The sequence below is a fragment of the Eucalyptus grandis genome, chromosome 8 (genome assembly GCF_016545825.1).
Source record: "Eucalyptus grandis isolate ANBG69807.140 chromosome 8, ASM1654582v1, whole genome shotgun sequence".
NCBI lineage: Eukaryota > Viridiplantae > Streptophyta > Magnoliopsida > Myrtales > Myrtaceae > Eucalyptus > Eucalyptus grandis.
The window spans coordinates 10697844-10725535 of NC_052619.1; the positions used below are offsets into that span (position 1 = coordinate 10697844).

Here is a 27692-nt window from a genome sequence, read left to right on the forward strand (position 1 = left end):
ATAGGCTATGTAAGAATTGAGGCACAAGCCGGTCTTATATTAAGTAAGGATAGTTAAGTAAACTTAACCATTGTTAGTTGAATTATAGCAAGTACAGAGTATTAAAATCAAATGATCTTATTGAAATTTTTAGATTTGTGTTTTGTGTTGCTAATGAAATACCTAGGACATACGCATGCCCTAGTAATTGAATTCTTTTAGCATAAAAAAAGGGGCATGACACAAATTAAAAAAAAAAAAAAAGTCATTTTTTAGTAAACTTGCACAAATCTCAAGAATTCGCTTTAATCTAGCAAATAAAACTTTCATAAAAGTCTAAAGAGAAACAATGTATCGAGAACCAAGCTATTACTTTAACCAATACGTTGGCAGTTGCTAACACATGTGGATGTTGCAAATTAATGGAAATAAAACAAGGAAAAAACTTGATCATACAACCCAAATGATTTTTTGGTACAATTTTACTTCCAATGACCTATCAATTTCAAGTTTCTGAAATTAATTCCTCACTATATATAGGCTCCCAACCTACTCACCTTATCAATAATTGAAAAGCCAAACGCTTTAGCTATCGGTTAAAAGCTTGGTCCAATCCAAAGCGGAAGAGAATAATGGTCATAAGCCATTACCATAAAATACAGCTCGGTCGTACAATCTTCGATGTGGTATATTCCCATGTCCCTGCCTCCTCCCTCTTCACTCAGCCGGGGCCATGAATGAATCATCAGCAAAGTAAATACAATTCGGTTTAATGTGATGCTTTTCATTGGCCTCCAAATAGAAGGAAGAATTGGATCCCAAGAACAGGGAGGTGTTCTCCAAGCTCTTAACATCTATGTACGTTTTGAGTATTCAAGTCAATCTCAAAAACCTGAAATCGAAAGGTTCGAGTAGGTTCACGTTCTTTCCATCGTGACGCAAACAATAGAGGTCCGGTTGATAATCGCACTAAATACTCTCCAGTTATGAGCAACGGATGTACCGTTGTTGGTCGAACTAGATCCGGGTGCTCCCAATGCATAAGTCTTCGCGGCATCTTGAAAAGTACTATGCTACCCTCACAATGGACAGCAACAAAATGCCCCTTATAAAATATGAGATCCCAAATATCATAAGTCTTCTCAGGAGTTCTCTTTAATCTAGCAAATAAAACTTTCATAAAAGTCTAAAGAGAAACGATGGTATTTGATGACATAACTAGATTAAATGCATAATAATGGAACGATACTTGTTTAGTAACCAAACACAAACGAATTGTGCATGCAACGCATTATCTTTATATCCGTGCTTTGGCAACGGAAGAAAATTAAAAATCAGCTTGCAAGAAGAAAAAAATTAAAAATTCACTTCATTCGAAATGACATATCTTATATTTTGAATGGCATGCTTTCGAATTCATAAAAAGATGTATGTAATTATGATTAAAACGACTCACGCATTTTACCAAAAAGAAGAGATCCAAATAGTTTTCTTATAGTGAAGTTTTAACATTTCCCGTGGTCCACTTGTTTGTAGAAACATTTAGTGTTTTAAGAAAAATATTAATTTACATACTAGAAGTAACTGCGATTAACAGGGAAAAAAAAAAGTTTGAAGATGTGGCTTAATAGACCCACTTGTGGATAAGTCCGTGCATGGTCGGTTATGGAAAAGTTTCCCATTCATAACAAAGCAGCGTCGTATTTTTGAGTTGTCGGTGGTTTTTTTTTTGGTCGAAGTTGTCGGTGGCTTTGATTCCCTTCGTTTTTTTTTTTCTCTCTCTTCTAGATAAAGAAGCTTCAAAGGTGGTGGCGAAGCCCTAAATTGACGCACTTTCTCACCATTCTCTCTCAAATTCTGCCGCTCTCTTTCCCATTGTCGCCTCTCTCTCGCTCTAGCTCTCGCTCTCGCGCTTCCTTTCCCCTGTCTTCGGCCATCGCTTCCGGTCTCACCCTCCATAGCTCGCTTCCTGCCTTTAGCGCACAGATCGCGGCGCGCGCGATCTGTGCGCCCGGCACTCGCCGTCGTCGGTGACTGCGGCCTCAACGGACGGCGTTCGTCACTCGTCAGGTCTCTACTTTATCTCTCTTTCCCTCTCTCTCTCTCTCTCTCTCTTTCTCTTCTTGCGAGGCTGTCTTTCTCCCGGCCTCGAAGATTTTGATGCGATTTAAGGTTCGCTCTTGGTTTTATCTCTGTTATTCAATTCTATTTGTTCTCCTCTCCCCCTCCCCCCCCGAAGAAACATCACCTGGAGGATGTTCAATTCTCTGAGATACTGCCCTGCATCTGCTCTGTATGTCTTTCATCAATGAATAAGGAGACTCGATGATGTTTTTAGTTTCTGCCTTATCTGTAGTGGTGGTAAATTTTAGCCACTTTATCGCAACAAAATCAGACAAATACCACGTTATTTTGTTTCCTCTTTGGTTGGACGAAATATTCCTCAGTTGTCAATTATTTATATTAGGAATTGTATTTTAATCCGATAAACTTAATTGGTACGGTGCACGGGGTTCCTGGGTCATACTTTGTTTCCTTTATGCTTAGAATTTGAATTCCTAGCTATTCATCGTTACTAATTCACATCATCAAAGCTGATTTTCCCCTTAGAATTTGAATTCCTATTGGGATTAGGAGTCTAGTCCTTGTTCATGATTAATTCACATCATGGAAGCTGGCTGATTCTCTATTGCCTCTTGTAGAATTCTGTTTCATATCAATTTGATTGAGTTGAGAATGGTGAGAAACTGGGCAGATCTCTCACAAGAGTTGCTAGAACTATGCTCGCAAAATCTTTGTCCCAAGGACTTGTGGGCGTTCCGAGCAGTGTGCCAATCTTGGCGATCCGCTCCTCTTAAAGAGAGGAGCAATGTCCCATGGATGATGCTCGAGGACCATCATGAGACGCTGTGGCGCGAGTGTTTTTGCCTCTCATGTCAGCGGGTTCACAGAGTGCTCATGCCGGAAGCGAAGGGGAAGACATGCTTCTCTTCACGGGGTTGGGTGTTCACGCTTGGCAGAGACTGGGAAGTCTACATGTTGAAGAATCCAATGTCGCATCACAATTATATTATTAAGCTTCCCAAGTTGAAGTTTCCTGACATTGAAGACTTGCCTCACTATGATAATTTCAGCGCTAAGTTCGTCCTATCTGCTAGCCCTACTACATCTCTAGATTACATGGTCATGGTCATCTACGGGAGGGGTGGACGGCTTGGTTTTTGGAAACCTGGCGACAAGGAGTGGACGGCAGTGGATTACCCCAGCCCCACGTGTTGGGATCTCGTATTTTACAAGGGGTGTTTTGTTGCTGTCGATTGTGAGGGTAGCATATTGAGGTGTGACGTGAATGGACCAACTCCGTTCGAAACTCAAGTAATTTTCAGGATGCCGCGAAGACTTGTGCATTGGGAGCACCCAGATCTAGTTCAACCAACGACGGGACATCGGCTGCTCATGTCTGGAGTGTATTTAGTGCAATCACCAACCGGATCTCTATTGTTTGTGTCACGATGGGAAGAACGTGAACCTGCTCGAACCTTTCGATTTCAGGTTTTCGAGATTGACTTGAATACTCAAACGTACACAGAAGTTAAGAGCTTGGGGAGCACATCCCTGTTCTTGGGATCCAATTCTTCCTTCTATTTGGAGGCCAATGAAGAGCATCACATTAAGCCGGATTGTATTTACTTTGCTGATGATTCATGGCCCTGGCTGAGTGAAGAGGGAGGAGGCAGGGACATGGGAATATACCACATCGAAGATCGTACGACCGAGCTGTATTTTATGGCAATGGCTTATGACCATTACTCTTTTCCGCTTTGGATTGAACCAAGCTTTTAACCAATAGTTAAAGAGTTTGGCTTTTTAATTATTGATAAGGTGAGTAGATTGGTGGAAGGCTATGCTATATATAGTAGGGAATTAATTTCAGAAAAATTTAGAAGTGAAATTGTACTGAAAATCATTTGGGTTGTATGATCAAGTTTTTTCCTCGTTTAATTTCCTTTAATTTGCAACATCCACGTGTGTTAGCAACGGCCAACGTATTGGTTAAAGCGATAGCTTGGTTCTCAACACATTTTCCCAAATCTGAATTTATGCGTTAGATGCTTCAAATTTTGCCCTAATGATGACGAATGTTTCTCAATGGATGTCTCGGCCTTTGCTTCATATCATGTCGGTGCTGTTTGAAAACGAAAACAGGGTGAAGGCAAAATATAGAGCTGAGCAAGTAAGAAACTATGAAGAGAGGAGAATATATTGATTCCTTAATATTATGATTTAGGTTAGATCCACGGATTGTAAAAAGAATTCCACAAGAATCTTGATTGCGAGAGAAGAGAAGGGACAATGAAATTAGTAAAAATCCATGTTCTCAACAAGGATCTCCCAAATCTTTGACGGTGAATGGCTATGTAGGGGTGATCATGGTCTGGGTTGGGCCGGTCCGACGCCTAACCCTAGAACTAACCCGTACAGTATCGATCCCCAATTTTTGGGATCGAGGACCGACCCGGTCGAGTCTGGGACCGAAGACCGGACCGACCCTATGGGTTCGGTCCGGTCCCAGGGTCAACCCGGGACCAGCCGATAATTTTTTTTTTTATTTCATTTTTTATTCCTTAAAAAGTAAAACTCATTAATTCAAATTACATATCAAACCAAACTATAAATGTAAGAATAAATTTAAGATAAGGTGATCATAAAAAAGTTCACACTAGTTAAAAATAACAAACTATATAAATGATCGAGATTGCTAATAGAGATAAAGTGTTTCCATACTATAATTTTATTGTTTTTGATTTGTCTTTGAATCATTCTTCCCTTCGGGAAATGGGATGAGATGGGAAGTTTAAGAGAAAAGAATTCTAGGCCAAAAAATGTTTTCTAGGCATCTTCTCATGCAATCATCTATTAATAATACTTGTAACACTATATGCAAAAATGGTTCATACATTCAATCAAGCAAAGTCTAATCAACCAACAATTAAGCTTCACACCACTTGATAGGCACATCATCATAACAACGTCAATACTACTATTCGAAAACTTCTTCCATTTGTTACAAACTCAAAAGCAAAGTGCAACTGAACGATTAAACTATAAGAAGTTCAAAATACTTAATATAAACCATGAATATACAACTTCACATTTTGTTAATTGTTAGATGATCGCTTAAGCTTCTGAATACCTGAAAACAAAACAAACAACACACATAATAAATACTTAACAAAATTTTTAAATTGAAATCACTATTAGTGCGATGGAACATCTCACCATTTATGGTCATTCAACTTCAACATACAAACTCTATTTACTGATGGTAATCTCCTTAGTAAGCCAATCCATATCTACAAAAAGAAGAATTCATTCATTAGATGTAAAAAAGAATTAACAAGTAAAAAAAGAAATATGCATGACAAAAGCTTACCCAATTCAAATTTTTCGGCATTCTCAATGCACTCTTCAACATTAATAGGCACACGAGCAGCTCTCAACCAGTCTTGAGTACAAATTAAAGCTTCCATCACTTTAGGAGTCAAAGAACTTCTAAAACCATCAAGCACCCGGCTTGAAGTACTAAAAGCTGACTCTGAAGCAACGGTAGTCACGGGAATAGATAAAACATCCCGAGCCATCAAAGATAAAATTTTATACTTCGAACCAGTACTTTTCCACCACATCAAAATATCAAGATTAGGAATATCTTCAGAATCCTCTTTAAGATACCGTTCAAGCTCTGATTTGTTGTCATCACGCCTCTTTTCTTTTGATGGAAAAAGTTTTTTTTTGCCAAGCTTTGATCTTAATCTCGTCGTTTCCATCATTTCCATCGGTATTGGAAGCACTGCTACTTTCAGTAATCATAGTTTGACCCCCCAAATATTGATTATCATGACCAAGAAAAGATTGTTCATAAAATGCATACAAACGCTCCAACATGTACTTTACCTTATTATGCATCTCATCAATTTTTGCTTCATCATCATAAATTTGCTTATAACAATACTTCACATAATGCAACTTTTTTGTGGGATCTAACGCCACCGCAATTAAAACCACCATATTTACTTTATCTAAACTTCCATAATATTTATCAAACTTCTCATTCATCTTTGTACCCATAGTTCTAAGCTTAGGATCCAAAGCATTACTCGCATCTTTCAAATATTTATACAAAAAAGCTATCCCCTCAAAATAATCATTTGAACTAATATATAAACTCCCTAACATTTGAGCGGTGGCATCATAAAATTGTTTCAGGAATTTGGAAAGAATAATGGCATTTTCCCAATCTTCATTTTTAGGAGAATCATAATTAAGCTCAATTTCGAAAGACAAATCTTCCACCATCCTTTCAAAAGCTTTTCTAAACTTTATGGCCGTGTTTAATATGAAATAAGTAGAGTTCTACCTTGTGGCAATATCTAGACAAACCGAACCCTTGTAAGTAATCATTTCAACCTCAATGCAAGATTGGAAAGCTTTAGCTTTCATGGGAGAACTCCTCACATATCTAACAACACTTCGAATACGAGCAATAGAATCACGTACCTCAGACAAGCCATCTTTGACGATCAAGTTTAATATATGCGCAGTGCACCTCATGTGTAAAGCTTCACCAGCTAAAACCAATGACCCGTCTCTTGAAAATTTATCTTTCAAATAATCAATAGCAACATCATTTGCACTAGCATTATCCACTGTGATTGTAGAAACATTTTTTTTTCTATTCCCCAATCATAGATGCAATTTTCAACTACTTTCCCAATCTCCCTACCTTTGTGACTATGTATCACCACAAAATACTATGTATCACCACAAAATTGATGATCATTTTATGCAATTTCCAGTCTTCATTAATGAAATGTGCAGTAAGACATAAATAGTTAAGATTTTGAATGGAAGTCCATGTATCAGTCGTCAATGCAATCCTTGACCTAAGCTTATCAAAGTAATTTTTCAAACAACTTTTTTCACTCATATACAACTTCATGCAATCTCTAGCCACTGTAAATCGAGATAAATGTGTGAAGAGAGGTTGTAATTTAGTGACAAAATCACGAAACCCAACACGCTCAATTATGGAAAATGGTTGTTCATCGAGGATGATCATTCAAGCAAGCATATGCCTACACCGATCTTGATCAAATTTCCATGTTGCTAAGACATTACCACTAGTGGCATCGTACCGATATCTCCCCCTGCCTTACTAGGCACATTTACACCACGTGGTACAAACAACTTTTGCTTCTTATCTACATTAGGAGGATACTTGTTGCACCTTTTCAAGTGCTTCAACATTGTTGAAGTACCGCTATTAACAGCATATGCATACTCATTCCCACAATGAATACATTTTACCAAAGATGTTTTTTTGGTCTTCTCATCTATAATTCTCGAAAAATTATCCCACACAATAGATTTATCCATTTTTCGCTTCTTACAAAGAGGAGGATGACTAGTAGATACCTCGGTCGACTCTTTAAAGTGTTCTTCACATCCATGGCTAGGCGATTCCATTATGGGACTCATCTCGTAACATCCCTCCACTTCAGTTGACATGTTACCTGAATTCATCAAGTTCACATAAATATTTAAGTACCAGCATGTAAACTTTAGCATTTATTATCATGTACTTCATGATTTGCTAAAGTAGCAGCAACCATCAGCAATCATAAACCAATTTCACTTGAACATAACTTAAGAGAACGCAATCAATCAGCATCACATATTATCAGACAAGCAGAAATAAGAAATCATAGTTTGCCATCACTAATTCAGTCGAAAGTTGAAACCCATATTCCCCAGTGCTATCATATAACATGGCTATTATACCAATAAATTCATTAAAAAACAGATTTCCTATAGTAGATGCTTATATAGAATAATATTCTTGTTGAATGGATCCAGTAAAGGATGTTGTAAAAAAAAAAAAAATGACTATTTTTATATTCTAAGAAATATCTTCAAATGCAACAATTTTTTTTTTCCATATATCAAGATGCTATTGCATAATTATGTTTCCAGAATCAAAGTAAAGGCCAACACAACATAAAGAAAAATGCTCAGTGGATGTGATAACTGCTGCAGCTGTAGCTTCTATTACATACTTAGTCGAGGGGAGGATGACCCCCCCAAATTATTTGCACAGAACAACACCATGCCATCTGTTTGTTATAGCCGTAGCAATGTTATGGTTTTTCTATGAAGTGGTGTAACTTGTGTGCTTGGCAATATATGGTTGCAGCACTTCAAAACTAGGTGAGGCAATTTCCTAAAAGCTGCAACAAGTTGTTGCAGTTTGAGGGTGCTTCACTCGCGGGGAGTTTATCAATCACCCAACAAAAATTACAAAATCACTTTTCCAATTGCTGTAGGAAGCTATACCAAACAGGCATTCAATTGGAAAGTATGCATTAAAAGTCACATATAAACTAAGCCCCTAGTGTTGGCTTTGAATAGCACTTGCACTACGGATACAATAAACTTTGTAACACTAGAGATACAAAATGTTTGCAAGGAATGTAGATGAAAGCTTATGTGGCTCAACTCCACCAAGCTTATGCTTTCAATCACTCTATTTATAATCCAAACAGATGTTCAAGCATATTATTTAACCACCAGCTAAACAGATGTTCAAGCATATTATTTAACCACCATCTAAACAGATGTTCAAGCATATTAGTTACGAAAGTGACACTTAAGTGCCAAAATCGAAGAGAAATGGATCACTTAAGTGCCAATCCAGCCAAAATGCTAATGTGCGCAATTTCGGTGAAGTAAGTGCAAAACGGCGTCATTTTACACGCCGACGTGGTCGAGACAATGTAAAAACGACGTCGTTTTGGTGCTAACGTGGTAAAAAATTAATATAAAAATTAATTAAATTTAATTTAAAACTAAATTTATTTAAAATATTTAAAAATACAAATACAAATATTTAAAAAATTAAAAGAGGGGAGGCGGTTGAGGGCCCTCGCCCGCCGCCTCCCCACCACCGCCAAGAAGGGCCGGCGACGAAGGGGGGAGGGTCAGCTGGGGTCACTAGGCCCTAGCCAGGGCCTAGCGACCCCGGCCGACCGGCGGCCCTTGCCTGGCCAGGCCAAGGGCCACCGCCCACCGAGGTGACCCTCGGCCTTCTCCCTTTTTTTTTTTTTAATATTTTTATTTTTATTTTTAAATGTTTTAAATAAATTTAATTTTAAGTTTAATTTAAATAATGTTTATATTAATTTTTTACCATGTTAGCGCCAAAACGAAGCCGTTTTGCACTTGTTTCGTCGGAAAATTGACATGTCGGTGTTTTGACCGGATTTTGGCTGGATTGACACTTAACTGTGACTTTCGTAACTTTTGGCACCTAAGGGCGCAAATGAAAACCATTATGGTCAAAAATTGATTTCTGGAAGAGAAATAGATTTTTCTATTTTTATTTCTAGATGAGTTTCTAAGCAAAAATATTCGTTTGATAATGACACAGAATTTCTCCTTTTTGAACAACGACGACGGATGGACGACCGGTTCATAGTAAGGAAGAACAATGAGAAGAATTTTTATTTCTCATTTTTGTTCCAGAAATAGAAAAATAGAAAATTTTTACTTCCGATTTCTATTCTAAACTTATTTCTGGAACAAAAATCTATTTCAAAAATCCTGCGAAATCACTCGCGAATCGACTACTTACTTTCGTCGAATCGATTTATATCCATTCGCTAATTAATTTATAATAGTATAGTATTGACTATTATCGATTGTTATAGTCGAACAGTCGATCTTTAATCGAATTCTTTGGTCTTTCGCATTTTAACATTTTACGTCCTCACCCAATAAATTAATTAACTCATGAGTAATTAGCTTCAAGTAAATTAACTATCAGTGTATTGATGAAATAACAATTTCATATATTTCCAAATGGATCAAATTTCAAAATATCACAAAGATGACCTGTACTGTCAACAAGATACCAACATCATATTGAATTTTCTAATGTCGTAATTCATTAGTAAATTACTATCTTCTTTTACAATCCGCACGTGTAGTGAGTAAGTTACCAATAGCTTGATGAATTTATCATCTTCCTAATAACTTAGTCACTTATTTTAATTTTAGAGGTAAGATTAGGTAATTATGAACATTCAAATAGTTATTGATTTCTTTTAAGTTTCATAACTATAGTCAATAAGTTACCAAGATCGTAATGAACTCACTAAAATTGAAATAAATTTGGGAATTACCCATTTCTTTCATATTTTACTCCTACGTTTAAATTGCCATTTACAAGTATGGTGTACTGATCAATAGATTCAAACTCAATAACTTGACTTTTAAGAACACAAAGGGTCAATTAGGCCTTGTTTGGTAAAAAAAATTTCTATTCCCTGAAACAACTATTTTTATTATTTTATTCCATGGAACGAAAAAAGAATATAAACCTGTTTGGAAAAAATTTTGTTCTCGAGAACAAAAAATCTATTTTTTTGTTATCGGGAATAGATTTGGAACGTAAATAAAAAGTAGAAAAAAGTAACTTCTTGTTCCCAGGAACAATTTCTAGAATCAGTTCTTATTTTTTTTTTCTTTTCTTTTCTCTTCTTCTATTGCCCTTTGTTCTTCTTCCCTTTGGCCGGTCACTGGCCTCAGCTATGGTCGGCGACCGGCTAGACGAGGGCTGGCGACCTTGCCAGAGAGTCGTTGGTTCTCGGCGAGGCCGAGCCTCGCATAGCCACGGTGAGGCTCGGCCTCACTAGGCCAAGGCGAGGCCAACCTCACGCTACCTGGGCGAGGTCAAGCCTCACTAGTGGCCGGTGACCAGCTACAAAGAAGAAGGAGGAAGAAGAGAAAAAGAAAAAAGAAAAAAAGAAAAAAAGAATAAATGTATTAAAAAAATTAAAAGAAACAAAAGAACTTAAGAATTTTACCAAATATAATTTTGTCCCCGAATAGAAATTTTGGACAGTTACCAAACGCGTTCTTTTACTCATAAATTGTTATAGAGAACAGAATCAGAAAAAAATCATTTCTAATAAAAAACTATTCCCCGAAATGAAATGGTTACCAAACGTGCCCTTACAGTCTTTTCAATAGGTTTATCCCCTCAATTTTGTTTACTGACATAGCAAGAATAAAGGCGTGTTTGGTCAAAAATTTTCGAAAGACTTTTCCCTTGGTTCAATGCAACTTTCACCTAGCATTTGCATAAGAAATAAGAGGAATGAGGCATCCATGTCTTAAGCCATTCCATTGACTTATTAGTTGTATATAAACATCATTGAAATCTTTGGTTTCTCGCAGGGGAACAAAGGTAAACAAATGACGAACTAAATTGTTCATTTTTACCCTGTTCTCTTGGATTAATCTATCATACTTATAAGTAATTAACATGTGCTGGTTGGGTGCATTAGCATTTTCCTTTCGTCATCATCTTTGGTATAATTTGATATGAGTGCTCTCTTTGTAATTTAGCAAATAAAACAAATAATTTTTGGAAATCATATGATTTCCATTGCTAACACAACATATTAATTTCCAAATCACTCGGCCATTTTCCGTCCAGAGCATGGACAATATAACTAGTGAATATATGAAGTTGACTCCTAATTATTGAGCTATACTAATTACTTGATTTTATTTTCTTAGTGCTTCCCGGACAATCAAAACCATCGATTTCATGTCCAAAATAAAAATTGTCATTGGAAATTGATTGAAGTCTATTTTTCTTTAGCAAGCCCCAAATTGCTTTTGTAACTTTCAATGCCACTTTGATTAAATGTAAGTATCTAGTTCATTTTCAACAAAATTGGTGAATTTTCTCTTGCGTTGCATGAATCAAATATGAATGCCTAGAAACATTGTGATAATTGTCCAAAAGTCTTAGGCTGCGTTTGGTTCAACATTTGCAATGGGCTTTGAGTCCAATGCAAATGCTGAAAGCCCAAAGCTACTTGGAGAAAATGCGGTTGTGTTTGGTAAAAAAATTTGCAAATGAACTTTGAGTTGAATGTGTGTTTGGTTAAAAAACTTTCATAAGGGGCTTTGATGGGTATTTTTTTTTTTTTTTTTTTTTCAAAATTTAGCTAAACCCTTCGCCGGACCGGCGAAGGGCTGCGGTCGCCGGCGAGCCGATCTGCGCGCGGCGGCCGTCGGGCGACCTCCGAGGGTCGCCCGAGGTCGGGCGACCTCCGGCGAGGGTCGCGCGAGGTCGGGCGACCTCCGGCGAGGGTCGCGCGACCCAGCCCGAGGGCCGCCGGAGGTCGCCGACCCGGGGCCGCGCGACCCGGGCGACCGCCGCCCGGGTCTCACGGCCGCAGCGGCCCTCGCCCGGGTCTCGCGAGGGTCGCACGACGGCGAGGGCCGCCGCGGCCGCGAGACCCAGGGCGGCGGTCGCCCGGGTCGCGCGGCCCCCGGTCGAGCGACCTCCGGCGAGGTCGGCGACCTCGGCGGCCCTCGGCTGGGTCGCGCGACCCTCGCCGAGGGTCACCCGAGGTCGGGCGACCTCCGGCGGCCCTCAGCTGGGTCGCGCGACCCTCGTCGAGGTCGCCCGACCTTGGGCGACCTCGGCCGACGGCCGCCGCGCGCAGATCCGCTCGCCGGCGGCCGTCGCCTCTTCGCCGGTCCGGCGAAGGGCTGCTCCTTTTTCGTTTAAAAATAATATATATATATATATATATATATATATATATATATAAGGGTAATGACGGAAATATGAAAAATTAATGAGGGTAGTTTAGGAAGAAAAAAATTGTTTTCAGCATTTCCAAGGGGAGACTTTCATTTGAAAGCTCCTTCAAGGAGGTTGCCAAACACCCTATTTTAGGGTGAAAGGGCTTTTGGAGCTTGGATGGGCTTTCTAAATGCCCATCCAAACGCACCCTCATACCTATTGTACGACGTCAATTCAATTCACAATATTTCAATTTTGTCAATTTAGTCTTAAATCTTTTGATGATTTTTCAATTTAGTCCTAAACATTACTTTATGTCAATTTTGTCCTAAATCTTTTGATGATTTGTCATTAAGATCCTAAACATATTATTTGGGTATATGGCCAAAAGAACTACATTTGTAAATCGTCAAAAATTTATGATTAAATTGGCAAATCATCAAAATGTTTGGATTTAAATAGAACAATTGAAAGGTTTATGATAAAATTGGCAAATTGTTAAAATGTTAAGGATTGAATTGGCACAATTAAAAGTTTAGCACTGAATTAGCATATTTTTGGATAACATTTCCTAAAAGCAATACATTCCGAAAAGGTTGTATCATAATAGAACACGTAAGAAAATAATGACACGAAAAATAAACCAATATTAGATAACAAACGAACATGTGTAAATTATGGGGAATCCACTTACACAAATAAGAATAAAAAGTATGATTTCCTGCATTAGAGAAACCACATCCAAGATACACAAGCGAGGCATTATAACTACACCCACTTATTGCGAAGACGGGAGTCTTGTAGATCTCCAATACATTGCTAGACTGTATGAATCACACCATTTGTGTAATATTTAATCCCTCATAGTCATGCGTGCACCGTCTGTATCATATTCAAACGAAGCTATATGGACTTATTTACTTCAAGGGCTAGTGGAAGAGGTCGAGGGTGGTGGAGCGAGGAGAGGGATGGAGGGGGTGGAGGGGAACGAAGGGGTTTGGGAGAAAGATGGGAGTGGCGGGATCATCATCCCTAGGAACGTCGCTCTCGGGAGTGGCGGGAACGAGGCCCCCAAGAGTGGCGGGAGTGGCGGGAATGTCCCTCCTGGTAGCATCGGCAAGTTCATAATGTTCGGCAATTGTAGGAGGTTGCGAGCCGCTTCGCACTGATCCATTTGGTCAGTGGCGAGGACCAGCACAAGTGCCAGAGCGAAGGCCGTGGAAAAAAAGCCACTTTGGGAGGCCATTGGTGCTGCTTCTTTGATTATCAAAGTATATCCGACCGTACAGGATGGATCGGACAGAGGAACAAGTGCCGGATTGACGATGGACATGGCGAAGAGGGTACACTTCGGAGTATATAACAAGGAAATGCCATGCGCGGACTCCAACTTAATATAATATGAAATCAGAGGATGGAGTTAGAAAAAGATTTGGTGTGTGGGTGTGACGATGGCCACTGTTGACTTCCAGACGAAATTCGGCGTTCATGGGAGAGAACATGGTTGTTGCAGATAATTAAATCAGACATGCAAAGAACGCTCATTCTGAACTATGATTTTCCCCGTCTCATTAGAAATGGGAATGTGCTGTGCTCCTGCCGGGAATGCCTCATAAAATGTCGCAATATATAATTTCTTATTACTACTATATAGCATCATCTCTCTCTCTCTCTCTCTCTCTCGTACGTAATATGAATCGACTCTTTCTCAGACAAATGACTGTATAGAAGTTTTGAAGATTTCCAATTTGCCTACATATTGTTATTCGATCATGAAGTAGGCTTTCTCAGTTTAGTTTGGACCTTTAGTTTTTGTGTGTAAGAGAAATCCAAAGGGCATCATTAGAGCGCAATACAATTAGGACAACCATATAAGAAGCTACTGTATACTAAAACTTTCCGTTCTTGCTAGAAAATATACTAAAACTTTGTACTCTTTAAGCTAGAATGTCAAATCCGGTACCCTTTTTCTCTTTGACTCCAAGCTCTCTCGACTTAAAATAACTCTCAATCGAGGGAGACTCCATTTTCTCATCTCAAATTAAAACTCTCTCTCCCAATTTGATAGGGGAGTATTTTAGTATTTTCATCTGGATTTTTTTTTCTTTGTTTGTTGTAATGCTCTTCCCTAATTGCTAGCCATATTTTATGATTCCATCGTTAGGAATTAACCTACAACTTCAAATCCTCTATATCAAGAAGTCAGATGGGAATGATGAGGAATATGGTGAGTTCCTGTTGTAATGGAAGCAGTTATACAAGTTCTCCGAATTTTGGAAATTCTCATTCCTAATCTAGATCTAGATTTGGGAGCCTTTTCTCCCACTCTAAATTTCGATCTAGGAGTTCCATAGAGGCATATCTATGCTTGGTCAGTCTCTCCCAATCTAAATCTAGACCTAACAGTTTGTTTAATCTATTTTTAGTGTCTTTGTATTGTACAATAATGGTGTTGAGAATGTTGAACCTAGGCGTGCACTGCCCATTGGGCAAGCTGTAGCTATTGGAGAAGGAGATTAGTGTGTGTGCTTATCATATATGATTATGCAAAATTCAGTGATCAGCCATTATTTTTATTTTTTTTTAATGTTGAGACACATCTATTCTTGTGAGATGAGATTGTGTTTATCACTATTGTTTGTGCTTTATTATTCTACTTTACTATTTAAGATTTGCTTTGTTGAACCTCTTATTAATGATCTTAACATCTTTTTTTTTTTTTTTTTTTGATGACCTGGGAACCCCCGTACAGCCGGCAGCTGGCGAGGTAAACCCGGGGTGACGCTAGTGGAGGACCCACCACCCCGACGTCACACTTAAGATCCCGTGCGGCTGGTAGGATTCGAACTCCTCTCCTCCCCGCAAAGGATCATGGGAGCCTTATCCAACCGGGCCACCACAAGCGGTGGTAATGATCTTAACATCTTGATATATGAATAAAATATTTATTTTTTTTTTTAAAAAAAGGCTAGAATGTCAAATCAAGATAGTATCAGTAGAATTATAGAACTATGGAGGAGGATTTTTTAAGGGGACCCTTGGACGTTTTAGGAATATATAAGTGGATATCAATATCATGAGCCCTCAATTTTCTTAAGTTATATATATACATACATACATACATACATACATACATATATATATATATATATATATATATGTCATTTATTGATTTGATCCTTTGAGGTTGAGCAATATGACCATGTAAAGCATAGATTTGATCAAAGTCCCACCGCCACCTCTAATGCAAAAGCTCTCATTCTTAAGTGTAAAAGCATAGATCTTAGCCTTAATCGGCCTTCAAATAGTATATGAATTGGCCACCAAACTAAATTATAATCGGGACAAGTAGAAACACAAGCTTCGTGAGATGTCGCAACCTCACCCTTGCCAGTGCACCACCTAGGGGTTCGTCTAATGGATTATTAGGCTTAGGTTAAAATCATGCTCTTCCAAACCCATACCAGTTCGCAACTTAGGGTTGAAGTTCTTAACATACAAATCATTTTCATTTAGGTGTCCCCGTTGATCAATTTATGATAGGCCGATTAAAAATCCAAGTAAAGTATCAGGAGAAATATTTTACTCCAACGAATCAGAAATTTTGGGTATAGGAACTTGATTAAACTAGATTTCTCTAATAACCTTTCTTTTAGTGAAAAAAAAAATTAACAAGCAGCTTGAATTCCTTTTATTACTTCCTAACATATAAGACGATCATGCGGGTGTACAAATCATCAATTTAATACCCAATAAAACAATATATAAATTTCAAGACTTACCGCATAACAAGCATATGTAATGTAAGCTCAAATCACACCAACAACCTTGGAATATGATTTTCTAATTAACAAGTTTGGAATTTTCACTTATTTAAATTAAATCCAGAAACTATGTGATGTACAAAAATACCTAACTAAAATGACATGTAACCTAGCATGTGAGCCATATGTCATGCGATATTAATTAAATGATCTAATCTTTAATGACGGGCAAATATTGTTGAATTTGTTCTCGCGCAGATAGCTAAGCTTTAAATGGAGTGACCCTATGGATGCATGCAAATTGTTATGTCAAGAGAATCCAAACGCGACATGTATGACCTCTAAAATAACTTTCGAGTATAGAGATGTTTTTCTTTTAAATTGATTCTCACCTCTCCATTTATCTCTGAGATGTCTGGAAATTTATCGCCACTAAATTAAGTATTGACCAACTAATTCTTTACACTTGTCATAGTAACTTATGCTCATCACATGAATTTTCGCCATTCCAATGCATTAGAGTATGAGGTTCTGAATTCAAATATATCCATATCCCATTTGCCTCTCCAATTTAATATGTCCACACTTAATATTAGGGCAAAAATATCATGCTAAGTGTAAGGATGAGTAATAGAATATTTATATATTAAATCACATCTAACAGCCTATGCTTAGTATCATGTTAAAAGATAACTAAAAAAAAAAAATATAACATTTATCCCATGGTGATTGACTTAGATTTATGGACATAGAAGTCATGTTCCTCAGAACCGATAAATTATTCCCCAATTTGAAACCAAATTTGCAACTTTATATAGTTAATTACTTTACTAATTTACGTTCAAGAAAGAATACCACACTAATTATTTGTGGTGCATACTCCTTAAAGGTGAGGCAAATAGTTCATTTCTTACATGAAGTGCAATTTACAATCTACATTAACATGTGTAATTAGGCTACGCAAATGTTCTACACGATGATATCGATGAGTATCGGCCAGCTCTCCACGATTGGCATATGAAAACTTTACAATCAACCAGTGCGATTGACATGTCACTATACTCCACATCAATGGCTTTGGAGAAAATTGAGTGTGAGAAGTTAATTGATATGTTTTGAAAACAGAACTGACTGGGTCGCACCAGCGTTATATTCGATGCCAAAGTACATGCTCAATGTGTTCATCATAATATGCTCGATGTGCTGTCCTACCTGGCTATTTGCACTCTTCGCATGTTAGATACACCGAGCTCAATCAATTGATCATGGCATGTGTTGATATTTACGTTCTCTAATTTATTTCGGGTTGCTTCGCCGGTTACTATCGTTGTTACCGAAACTTTCCTTGGTGCTTATGATAGGTGCGTTCACCACTTGGAAAGGCATTTTAGTCTTTTCTGAATTTGAAGAATTGTTTTTTGTTACAATTATATAGGGTTGATCGAATCTCTTTAAAGGCTAAAAATCCAATTGATGACATCTTTTGCAAGCAATCTATTTAAACATATATCAAAGTACAAGTGCCAGAGCGAAGGCCGTGGAAAAAAAGCCACTTTGGGAGGCCATTGGTGCTGCTTCTTTGATTATCAAAGTATATCTGACCGTACAGGATGGATCGGACAGAGGAACAAGTGCCGGATTGACGATGGACATGGCGAAGAGGGTACACTTCGGAGTATATAAATTAGTTTAACAAAATTTTCTGAAATGTACTTTGATATGTGTACAGATGTCTAATCGTTTGATTTTGCCTCTGATGCCCATTATATGCCATGCCCATTATATGCCATGGTAGAACCTTGGGAGGATCAGGCCATCAAATGATTTTAATGCGCGTTTATATAGGGTTAGAAGTTTATATTGATTAATAAGTAGGAATCTACGCCTTCTTACAGGGATCTGTGCACCAAATAAAATGGGCTTTTGTTTCATTTCTTGCTATCTAGGCTTTCTCACAGGATGGGCCCCCTCTGGTTTTGACCTCTGTCCTCTTACTGTATGCTCTGCATTCCACCTGTGGGGAAGGTCATCTAACTTGTACTTTCTCAGCTTAAGACAAGAAAGGGGGAAAAAATCTTGTATAGATTCTGGATTTCCTTGATTTTGATTTTTCACTTATTTACCTTTATATAAATTGCAGCAATGATTTCACTAAAGTCTTCTGCCATACTGCCGTTAGATGTGAAAATTATGTTGTGTCTTGTACTTTTCTTTTTGGGCCACATGGTGTCTACTACTCTTGATATGTCTGCTGGTGGTAACAATATGAGCTTTAGCTATGTTGCTCCGCTGGCTATAGTGTCATAAGATTTAAAAGTCAGACAACGCTGTGCTGTACGGTGGACAGTGCATTCTAATATCTGACTAGATTCTGTTGCTTCTCTGCTGTTTTTGTCATTTCCCATATGCTCCATTGTGATTTTATATGTTTAACTCTCTGTGTTAAATTAAGCAGGAACGATGACTGAAAGATGCAGTTCTTACTGTATTTGCAAAATAAACAAGATTGTTTTCCATCACTGGTAAGAATTTTTTATTTTTTTTGGTAGCATCACTTGTGACACACCAACGCGAGATAAATTCAACCAGAAAAGGATCGAATGATTATAACCGGACGTCCCTGCAGTTTCATTTCTTTAGTGGTGAAAAAGATCTACGCAAAAGGAAAGCAAACGAGTGGTAGAAACCATGTCATCGGTGAACCACAGGCCACTATCCACTTCTCTAGCCACAAACAGAAGAGAGTTTGATGTTTCTCTTCCTACTTCAAGTGCCTCCCGACAACCTGGCAATTAAGCAGTTGACTGATATTATGGTCGGTCAGAACATCAGTGAAAGCAACATTAGCTCCCACTCTGTTTGAATTCTTTTGGATATACTGTTCAGTGAGAAGAATATAACCGGACAGATTGTCTTTGTTACTGTTTGGGGTTGCTTTATGTTCATAATAGGCCACTAAGCAAGAATTCGATGGGGATGGCCAATGGATCTAAATGGATTTCTACTAGTGTATCTGACAGTGATACAGGATCTACTGATGTGGATTCTTTTCCACACAAGGCTGGTTCTGCTCACCGTGAGGGAAAGGGCATCACCAGCGGAGTGGACAAATTGCACAGCAGTGGAGATACTCAATAAGCTTTCAATGTATTGTGAGATACTGAGCTAACTAACCAAGCTGGTTTTTGCAAGGAAGTGAGTGAGCATAGTAGCTTCACGGTGATTGACTGGTTTTCTGCATTATCTCAGTCAAGAACACCATGGTCAGATTGGTTACTCACTTAAGACAAGCCATGGTATGGCCAACTGGGATCTGATTTTATACCAATAACCACACAGAGAAATATTTTCTGAAATAACATGGACATGGAAGGTTATACTAGTGCCCTTATTTTGCCCATCCCTCCCTCAGCGGGGCTTCAATGTCACCCTTATTCGTTCTGTTACTTCCTTGTAATGTGCCAGCTAGATGAAGGGTTTTTGCAAAGAGTTCTACATTATCTGTTCTGTTACATTTTCCGGCTATTGTTTTATGAGAAAATAGACGACAGGCGAGCGTGCAGAGAGATGCAATTGACCATCTTATTCCTAATGAATAATCTTACAACTGTAAAGATAGATAAGTGCTTCCACATTGAGCTATATAATAGGTGTACACATGAAGCAGTTGACTTTCGATTACATTGCCTCATGTGAACACCTAATTTGGTCGCTTACATGAGAGAGGTCACTGTAGGGACCTTGCATTCTCACATGCTGCAGCAACAAAATGATCAAAGACGGAATTATAGCAGAAGTAGAAATACTACCTGTTGCTCATATTCATATAAGGTAGATAGCAATTTGTTATGTTCGCTGCTTATTAGTAGATAATATTGATTTAATGTCGCACTTGCAGAATCGTTCTGAGTACATTGAATGATAATTAACAACATTTTCTCGTAGATGTTCGTCACTTGAAATGTTTAGAGATTCATCAGAAACAATTGATTTATCCTTACTCTTCTCATGCGACAAGGAAGAAAAGTAGCTGACCTAACCTAAGGAATCAATACATTTTCATCTCTTCATTGTTTCTACCTTGTTCAAAGTTCAGACACAATGTTTTGCTTTCACTCTACTTTTGTTCTTGCGTAGAACAGACATGTCATATCATGTAGGACAGCAGATAAAACAATCGAAAGTAGACACACAGACAGCTATTGCAGAAGTTTGTCATTATTAGGTGTAAAATGTGAAGCATCGAAGGCAGATTGGAAATGACTTTCAGTACAATTTCACTTCCAATGAAGCAATGACATAACAATTTCATGTTTTCGTTATGAATTCCTAACTTTTTGTACCAACCGAGTGCATTGCATAAGCGCTCCACTAATTGCTCCTTCATCAATAATGACAAGCCAAACTTTTTAGCTATGTTTTAAAAGCTTGGTTCGATCCAAAGTGGAGGAGAAAATTGGCTATCAGAAATCCAGTCGATATGCGGCTCTATTGAACCATCTTCGAGGTGATATATTCCCATGTCTGTACCTCCTCCCTCTTTAGTTAGCTTGGACCATGAGAAAAAATCATCAATAAAATAAATACAATTCAACTTTACGTGATGCTTTTGATCGACCTCCAAAGAGAAGGAAGAATTGCAGCCCACGAAAAGGGACATGTTCCCCAAGTTCTTGACTCCCGTCCACGTTCGATTATCGAGGTCAATCTCAAAAATATGAAATCGAAAGGTTCCTTTATGCGTTCGTTGTCCCCGTCGTGACACCAACAATAGAGATCCTGTCGCTGATTGCACTAGATACGTCTGCTCACGACCTAGGAGTCCTCTCGGCATCTTGAAAACTAGTTGAGCTTCTAATGGAGTCGGTCCATCTGCATCGAACCTCAATATGCTACCCCCACGATTCAGAATCACAAAGCACCCCCTATAAAATAAGACATCATTGACATAATACTTGGGAGGTCACTGACGACCACTCCTCGTCGCCGGGTTTCCAAAGCCATAATCGTCGGCAGTTCCTATAGATGACAACGACTTTGTAATCTGGAGACGTAGCAGGGCTATCAGATAGAGAGAACTTAAAGATGTAGGCACCATACGTGCGAAGCAAGCGGGAGTTTTGTATGGCGAGGAACTTGTTCAGATTGGGAAGCTTAATAATATGGTCGCAGCACGACATGGGATTCTTCAGCATGTGGAGTTCCCCCTCTTTGCCCATCGTCAGCATCCAACCTCCCGAAAAGAAGCATCTCTTCCCCTTTGCTTCTGGCAAGAGCGCTTTGTGAACCAGCTGACATGAGAGGCAGAAAAACTCGCGCCACCGCGTCCCCTCCTCGTCCGCGAGCATCAACCACGGGACGTCGCTCCTCCCTTCGACAGCAGCGAATCGCCAAGAGTGGCATACTGCTCGAAAGGCCGACAAATCCTTCGGACATAGGAGTTGCGAGCATAGTACTAGCAACTCTTGCGGGAGATTTGCCCAGTTTCTCGCCATTCTCAATTATATCGTATTGAAACGAAGTAGAATTTCGCAAAGGGACATGGAAAGTAGCCACTAGTTATTTGTTTCCTTTCCAACAAAGTGACCGTTATGTTTATCGGATGAGAATTATATTTCGGAAATATAGTGCAAAAATAAACGAGTGAGGAATATTTATCGAGCTAAAAATGGAAACAAAATTAGTATAATTTATGTCCCATTTTGGTGTCATAAAGTGAAGAAAATTGCAAGGATAGCAGTATGTATGCTGAACATTTTAATAAAAGTGACAAGTACACGTATGTAGAGGTTACTAAAATGTGGGAGGGAGCGAACAAGAAGTTTGTTCTAGGATTTTGTTTTACCAATGATTAAATAGAGTGCTTGCAAAATATGTCATCAATTGGATTTTTAGCCTTTAAAGAGATTCGACCAACCCTATAAAATAGTAAGAAAAAACAATTCCTCAAATTCAAGGTCCTACTTCGGAAATATAATGCTAAATTAAACAAGTGAGGAATATTTATCGAGCCAAAAGTGGAAACAAAATCAGTATGATTTATGTCCCATTTTGGTGTCATAAAGTGAAGAGAATTGCAAGTATAGCAATATGCTTCCTGAACATTTTAGTAAAAATGACAAGTACAAGTATGTAGAGGTTACTAAAAAGTGGGACGGGGTGAATCAGAAGTTTGTTCTGGGATTTTGTTTTACTTATGTTTAAATAGATTGCTTGCAAAAGATGTCATCAATTGGATTTTTAGCCTTTAAAGAGATTCGATCAACCCTATATAATTGTAACAAAAAACAATTCTTCAAATTCAGAAAAGACTAAAATGCCTTTCCAAGTGGTGAACGCACCTATCATAAGCACCAAGGAAAGTTTCGGTAACAACGATAGTAACCGGCGAAGCAACCCGAAATAAATTAGAGAACGTAAATATCAACACATGCCATGATCAATTGATTGAGCTCGGTGTATCTAACATGCGAAGAGTGCAAATAGCCAGGTAGGACAGCACATCGAGCATATTATGATGAACACATTGAGCATGTACTTTGGCATCGAATATAACGCTGGTGCGACCCAGTCAGTTCTGTTTTCAAAACATATCAATTAACTTCTCACACTCAATTTTCTCCAAAGCCATTGATGTGGAGTATAGTGACATGTCAATCGCACTGGTTGATTGTAAAGTTTTCATATGCCAATCGTGGAGAGCTGGCCGATACTCATCGATATCATCGTGTAGAACATTTGCGTAGCCTAATTACACATGTTAATGTAGATTGTAAATTGCACTTCATGTAAGAAATGAACTATTTGCCTCACCTTTAAGGAGTATGCACCACAAATAATTAGTGTGGTATTCTTTCTTGAACGTAAATTAGTAAAGTAATTAACTATATAAAGTTGCAAATTTGGTTTCAAATTGGGGAATAATTTATCGGTTCTGAGGAACATGACTTCTATGTCCATAAATCTAAGTCAATCACCATGGGATAAATGTTATATTTTTTTTTTTTTAGTTATCTTTTAACATGATACTAAGCATAGGCTGTTAGATGTGATTTAATATATAAATATTCTATTACTCATCCTTACACTTAGCATGATATTTTTGCCCTAATATTAAGTGTGGACATATTAAATTGGAGAGGCAAATGGGATATGGATATATTTGAATTCAGAACCTCATACTCTAATGCATTGGAATGGCGAAAATTCATGTGATGAGCATAAGTTACTATGACAAGTGTAAAGAATTAGTTGGTCAATACTTAATTTAGTGGCGATAAATTTCCAGACATCTCAGAGATAAATGGAGAGGTGAGAATCAATTTAAAAGAAAAACATCTCTATACTCGAAAGTTATTTTAGAGGTCATACATGTCGCGTTTGGATTCTCTTGACATAACAATTTGCATGCATCCATAGGGTCACTCCATTTAAAGCTTAGCTATCTGCGCTGAGAACAAATTCAACAATATTTGCCCGTCATTAAAGATTAGATCATTTAATTAATATCGCATGACATATGGCTCACATGCTAGGTTACATGTCATTTTAGTTAGGTATTTTTGTACATCACATAGTTTCTGGATTTAATTTAAATAAGTGAAAATTCCAAACTTGTTAATTAGAAAATCATATTCCAAGGTTGTTGGTGTGATTTGAGCTTGCATTACATATGCTTGTTATGCGGTAAGTCTTGAAATTTATATATTGTTTTATTGGGTATTAAATTGATGATTTGTACACCCGCATGATCGTCTTATATGTTAGGAAGTAATAAAAGGAATTCAAGCTGCTTGTTAATTTTTTTTTTCACTAAAAGAAAGGTTATTAGAGAAATCTAGTTTAATCAAGTTCCTATACCCAAAATTTCTGATTCGTTGGAGTAAAATATTTCTCCTGATACTTTACTTGGATTTTTAATCGGCCTATCATAAATTGATCAACGGGGACACCTAAATGAAAATGATTTGTATGTTAAGAACTTCAACCCTAAGTTGCGAACTGGTATGGGTTTGGAAGAGCATGATTTTAACCTAAGCCTAATAATCCATTAGACGAACCCCTAGGTGGTGCACCTGGCAAGGGTGAGGTTGCGACATCTCACGAAGCTTGTGTTTCTACTTGTCCCGATTATAATTTAGTTTGGTGGCCAATTCATATACTATTTGAAGGCCGATTAAGGCTAAGATCTATGCTTTTACACTTAAGAATGAGAGCTTTTGCATTAGAGGTGGCGGTGGGACTTTGATCAAATCTATGCTTTACATGGTCATATTGCTCAACCTCAAAGGATCAAATCAATAAATGACATATATATATATATATATATATATATATATGTATGTATGTATGTATGTATGTATGTATGTATATATATAACTTAAGAAAATTGAGGGCTCATGATATTGATATCCACTTATATATTCCTAAAACGTCCAAGGGTCCCCTTAAAAAATCCTCCTCCATAGTTCTATAATTCTACTGATACTATCTTGATTTGACATTCTAGCCTTTTTTTTTAAAAAAAAATAAATATTTTATTCATATATCAAGATGTTAAGATCATTACCACCGCTTGTGGTGGCCCAGTTGGATAAGGCTCCCATGATCCTTTGCGGGGAGGAGAGGAGTTCGAATCCTACCAGCCGCACGGGATCTTAAGTGTGACGTCGGGGTGGTGGGTCCTCCACTAGCGTCACCCCGGGTTTACCTCGCCCTCGCCCGGCTGTACGGGGTTCCTGTGTCATCAAAAAAAAAAAAAAAAAGATGTTAAGATCATTAATAAGAGGTTCAACAAAGCAAATCTTAAATAGTAAAGTAGAATAATAAAGCACAAACAATAGTGATAAACACAATCTCATCTCACAAGAATAGATGTGTCTCAACATTAAAAAAAAAATAAAAATAATGGCTGATCACTGAATTTTGCATAATCATATATGATAAGCACACACACTAATCTCCTTCTCCAATAGCTATAGCTTGCCCAATGGGCAGTGCACGCCTAGGTTCAACATTCTCAACACCATTATTGTACAATACAAAGACACTAAAAATAGATTAAACAAACTGTTAGGTCTAGATTTAGATTGGGAGAGACTGACCAAGCATAGATATGCCTCTATGGAACTCCTAGATCGAAATTTAGAGTGGGAGAAAAGGCTCCCAAATCTAGATCTAGATTAGGAATGAGAATTTCCAAAATTCGGAGAACTTGTATAACTGCTTCCATTACAACAGGAACTCACCATATTCCTCATCATTCCCATCTGACTTCTTGATATAGAGGATTTGAAGTTGTAGGTTAATTCCTAACGATGGAATCATAAAATATGGCTAGCAATTAGGGAAGAGCATTACAACAAACAAAGAAAAAAATCCAGATGAAAATACTAAAATACTCCCCTATCAAATTGGGAGAGAGTTTTAATTTGAGATGAGAAAATGGAGTCTCCCTCGATTGAGAGTTATTTTAAGTCGAGAGAGCTTGGAGTCAAAGAGAAAAAGGGTACCGGATTTGACATTCTAGCTTAAAGAGTACAAAGTTTTAGTATATTTTCTAGCAAGAACGGAAAGTTTTAGTATACAGTAGCTTCTTATATGGTTGTCCTAATTGTATTGCGCTCTAATGATGCCCTTTTGGATTTCTCTTACACACAAAAACTAAAGGTCCAAACTAAACTGAGAAAGCCTACTTCATGATCGAATAACAATATCTAGGCAAATTGAAATCTTCAAAACTTCTATACAGTCATTTGTCTGAGAAAGAGTCGATTCATATTACGTACGAGAGAGAGAGAGAGAGAGAGAGAGATGATGCTATATAGTAGTAATAAGAAATTATATATTGCGACATTTTATGAGGCATTCCCGGCAGGAGCACAGCACATTCCCATTTCTAATGAGACGGGGAAAATCATAGTTCAGAATGAGCGTTCTTTGCATGTCTGATTTAATTATCTGCAACAACCATGTTCTCTCCCATGAACGCCGAATTTCGTCTGGAAGTCAACAGTGGCCATCGTCACACCCACACACCAAATCTTTTTCTAACTCCATCCTCTGATTTCATATTATATTAAGTTGGAGTCCGCGCATGGCATTTCCTTGTTATATACTCCGAAGTGTACCCTCTTCGCCATGTCCATCGTCAATCCGGCACTTGTTCCTCTGTCCGATCCATCCTGTACGGTCGGATATACTTTGATAATCAAAGAAGCAGCACCAATGGCCTCCCAAAGTGGCTTTTTCCACGGCCTTCGCTCTGGCACTTGTGCTGGTCCTCGCCACTGACCAAATGGATCAGTGCGAAGCGGCTCGCAACCTCCTACAATTGCCGAACATTATGAACTTGCCGATGCTACCAGGAGGGACATTCCCGCCACTCCCGCCACTCTTGGGGGCCTCGTTCCCGCCACTCCCGAGAGCGACGTTCCTAGGGATGATGATCCCGCCACTCCCATCTTTCTCCCAAACCCCTTCGTTCCCCTCCACCCCCTCCATCCCTCTCCTCGCTCCACCACCCTCGACCTCTTCCACTAGCCCTTGAAGTAAATAAGTCCATATAGCTTCGTTTGAATATGATACAGACGGTGCACGCATGACTATGAGGGATTAAATATTACACAAATGGTGTGATTCATACAGTCTAGCAATGTATTGGAGATCTACAAGACTCCCGTCTTCGCAATAAGTGGGTGTAGTTATAATGCCTCGCTTGTGTATCTTGGATGTGGTTTCTCTAATGCAGGAAATCATACTTTTTTATTCTTATTTGTGTAAGTGGATTCCCCATAATTTACACATGTTCGTTTGTTATCTAATATTGGTTTATTTTTCGTGTCATTATTTTCTTACGTGTTCTATTATGATACAACCTTTTCGGAATGTATTGCTTTTAGGAAATGTTATCCAAAAATATGCTAATTCAGTGCTAAACTTTTTAATTGTGCCAATTCAATCCTTAACATTTTAACAATTTGCCAATTTTATCATAAACCTTTCAATTGTTCTATTTAAATCCAAACATTTTGATGATTTGCCAATTTAATCATAAATTTTTTGACGATTTACAAATGTAGTTCTTTTGGCCATATACCCAAATAATATGTTTAGGATCTTAATGACAAATCATCAAAAGATTTAGGACAAAATTAACATAAAGTAATGTTTAGGACTAAATTGAAAAATCATCAAAAGATTTAAGACTAAATTGACAAAATTGAAATATTGTGAATTGAATTGACTGTCGTACAATAGGTATGAGGGTGCGTTTGGATGGG

The 27692-nt window shown here is 38.0% G+C and overlaps 2 protein-coding genes across 2 annotated transcripts; one reads left to right on the top strand and one right to left on the bottom strand.

Annotated features, from left to right (window-relative positions):
• Positions 1-1782: 1782 nt before the first annotated feature.
• Positions 1783-3985, top strand: LOC104456422 (putative F-box protein At5g55150). The gene is made up of 2 exons (XM_010071208.3): positions 1783-2049; positions 2682-3985. The coding sequence occupies exon 2, from the start codon at positions 2716-2718 to the stop codon at positions 3820-3822; it is 1107 nt and encodes a 368-aa protein (XP_010069510.1). The 5' UTR covers positions 1783-2049; positions 2682-2715; the 3' UTR covers positions 3823-3985.
• A 17365-nt stretch (positions 3986-21350) lies between these two features.
• On the bottom strand, positions 21351-21905 carry LOC104416258. Its single transcript, XM_010027672.1, has one exon. The coding sequence runs from the start codon at positions 21903-21905 to the stop codon at positions 21351-21353; it is 555 nt and encodes a 184-aa protein (XP_010025974.1).
• Positions 21906-27692: the final 5787 nt, after the last annotated feature.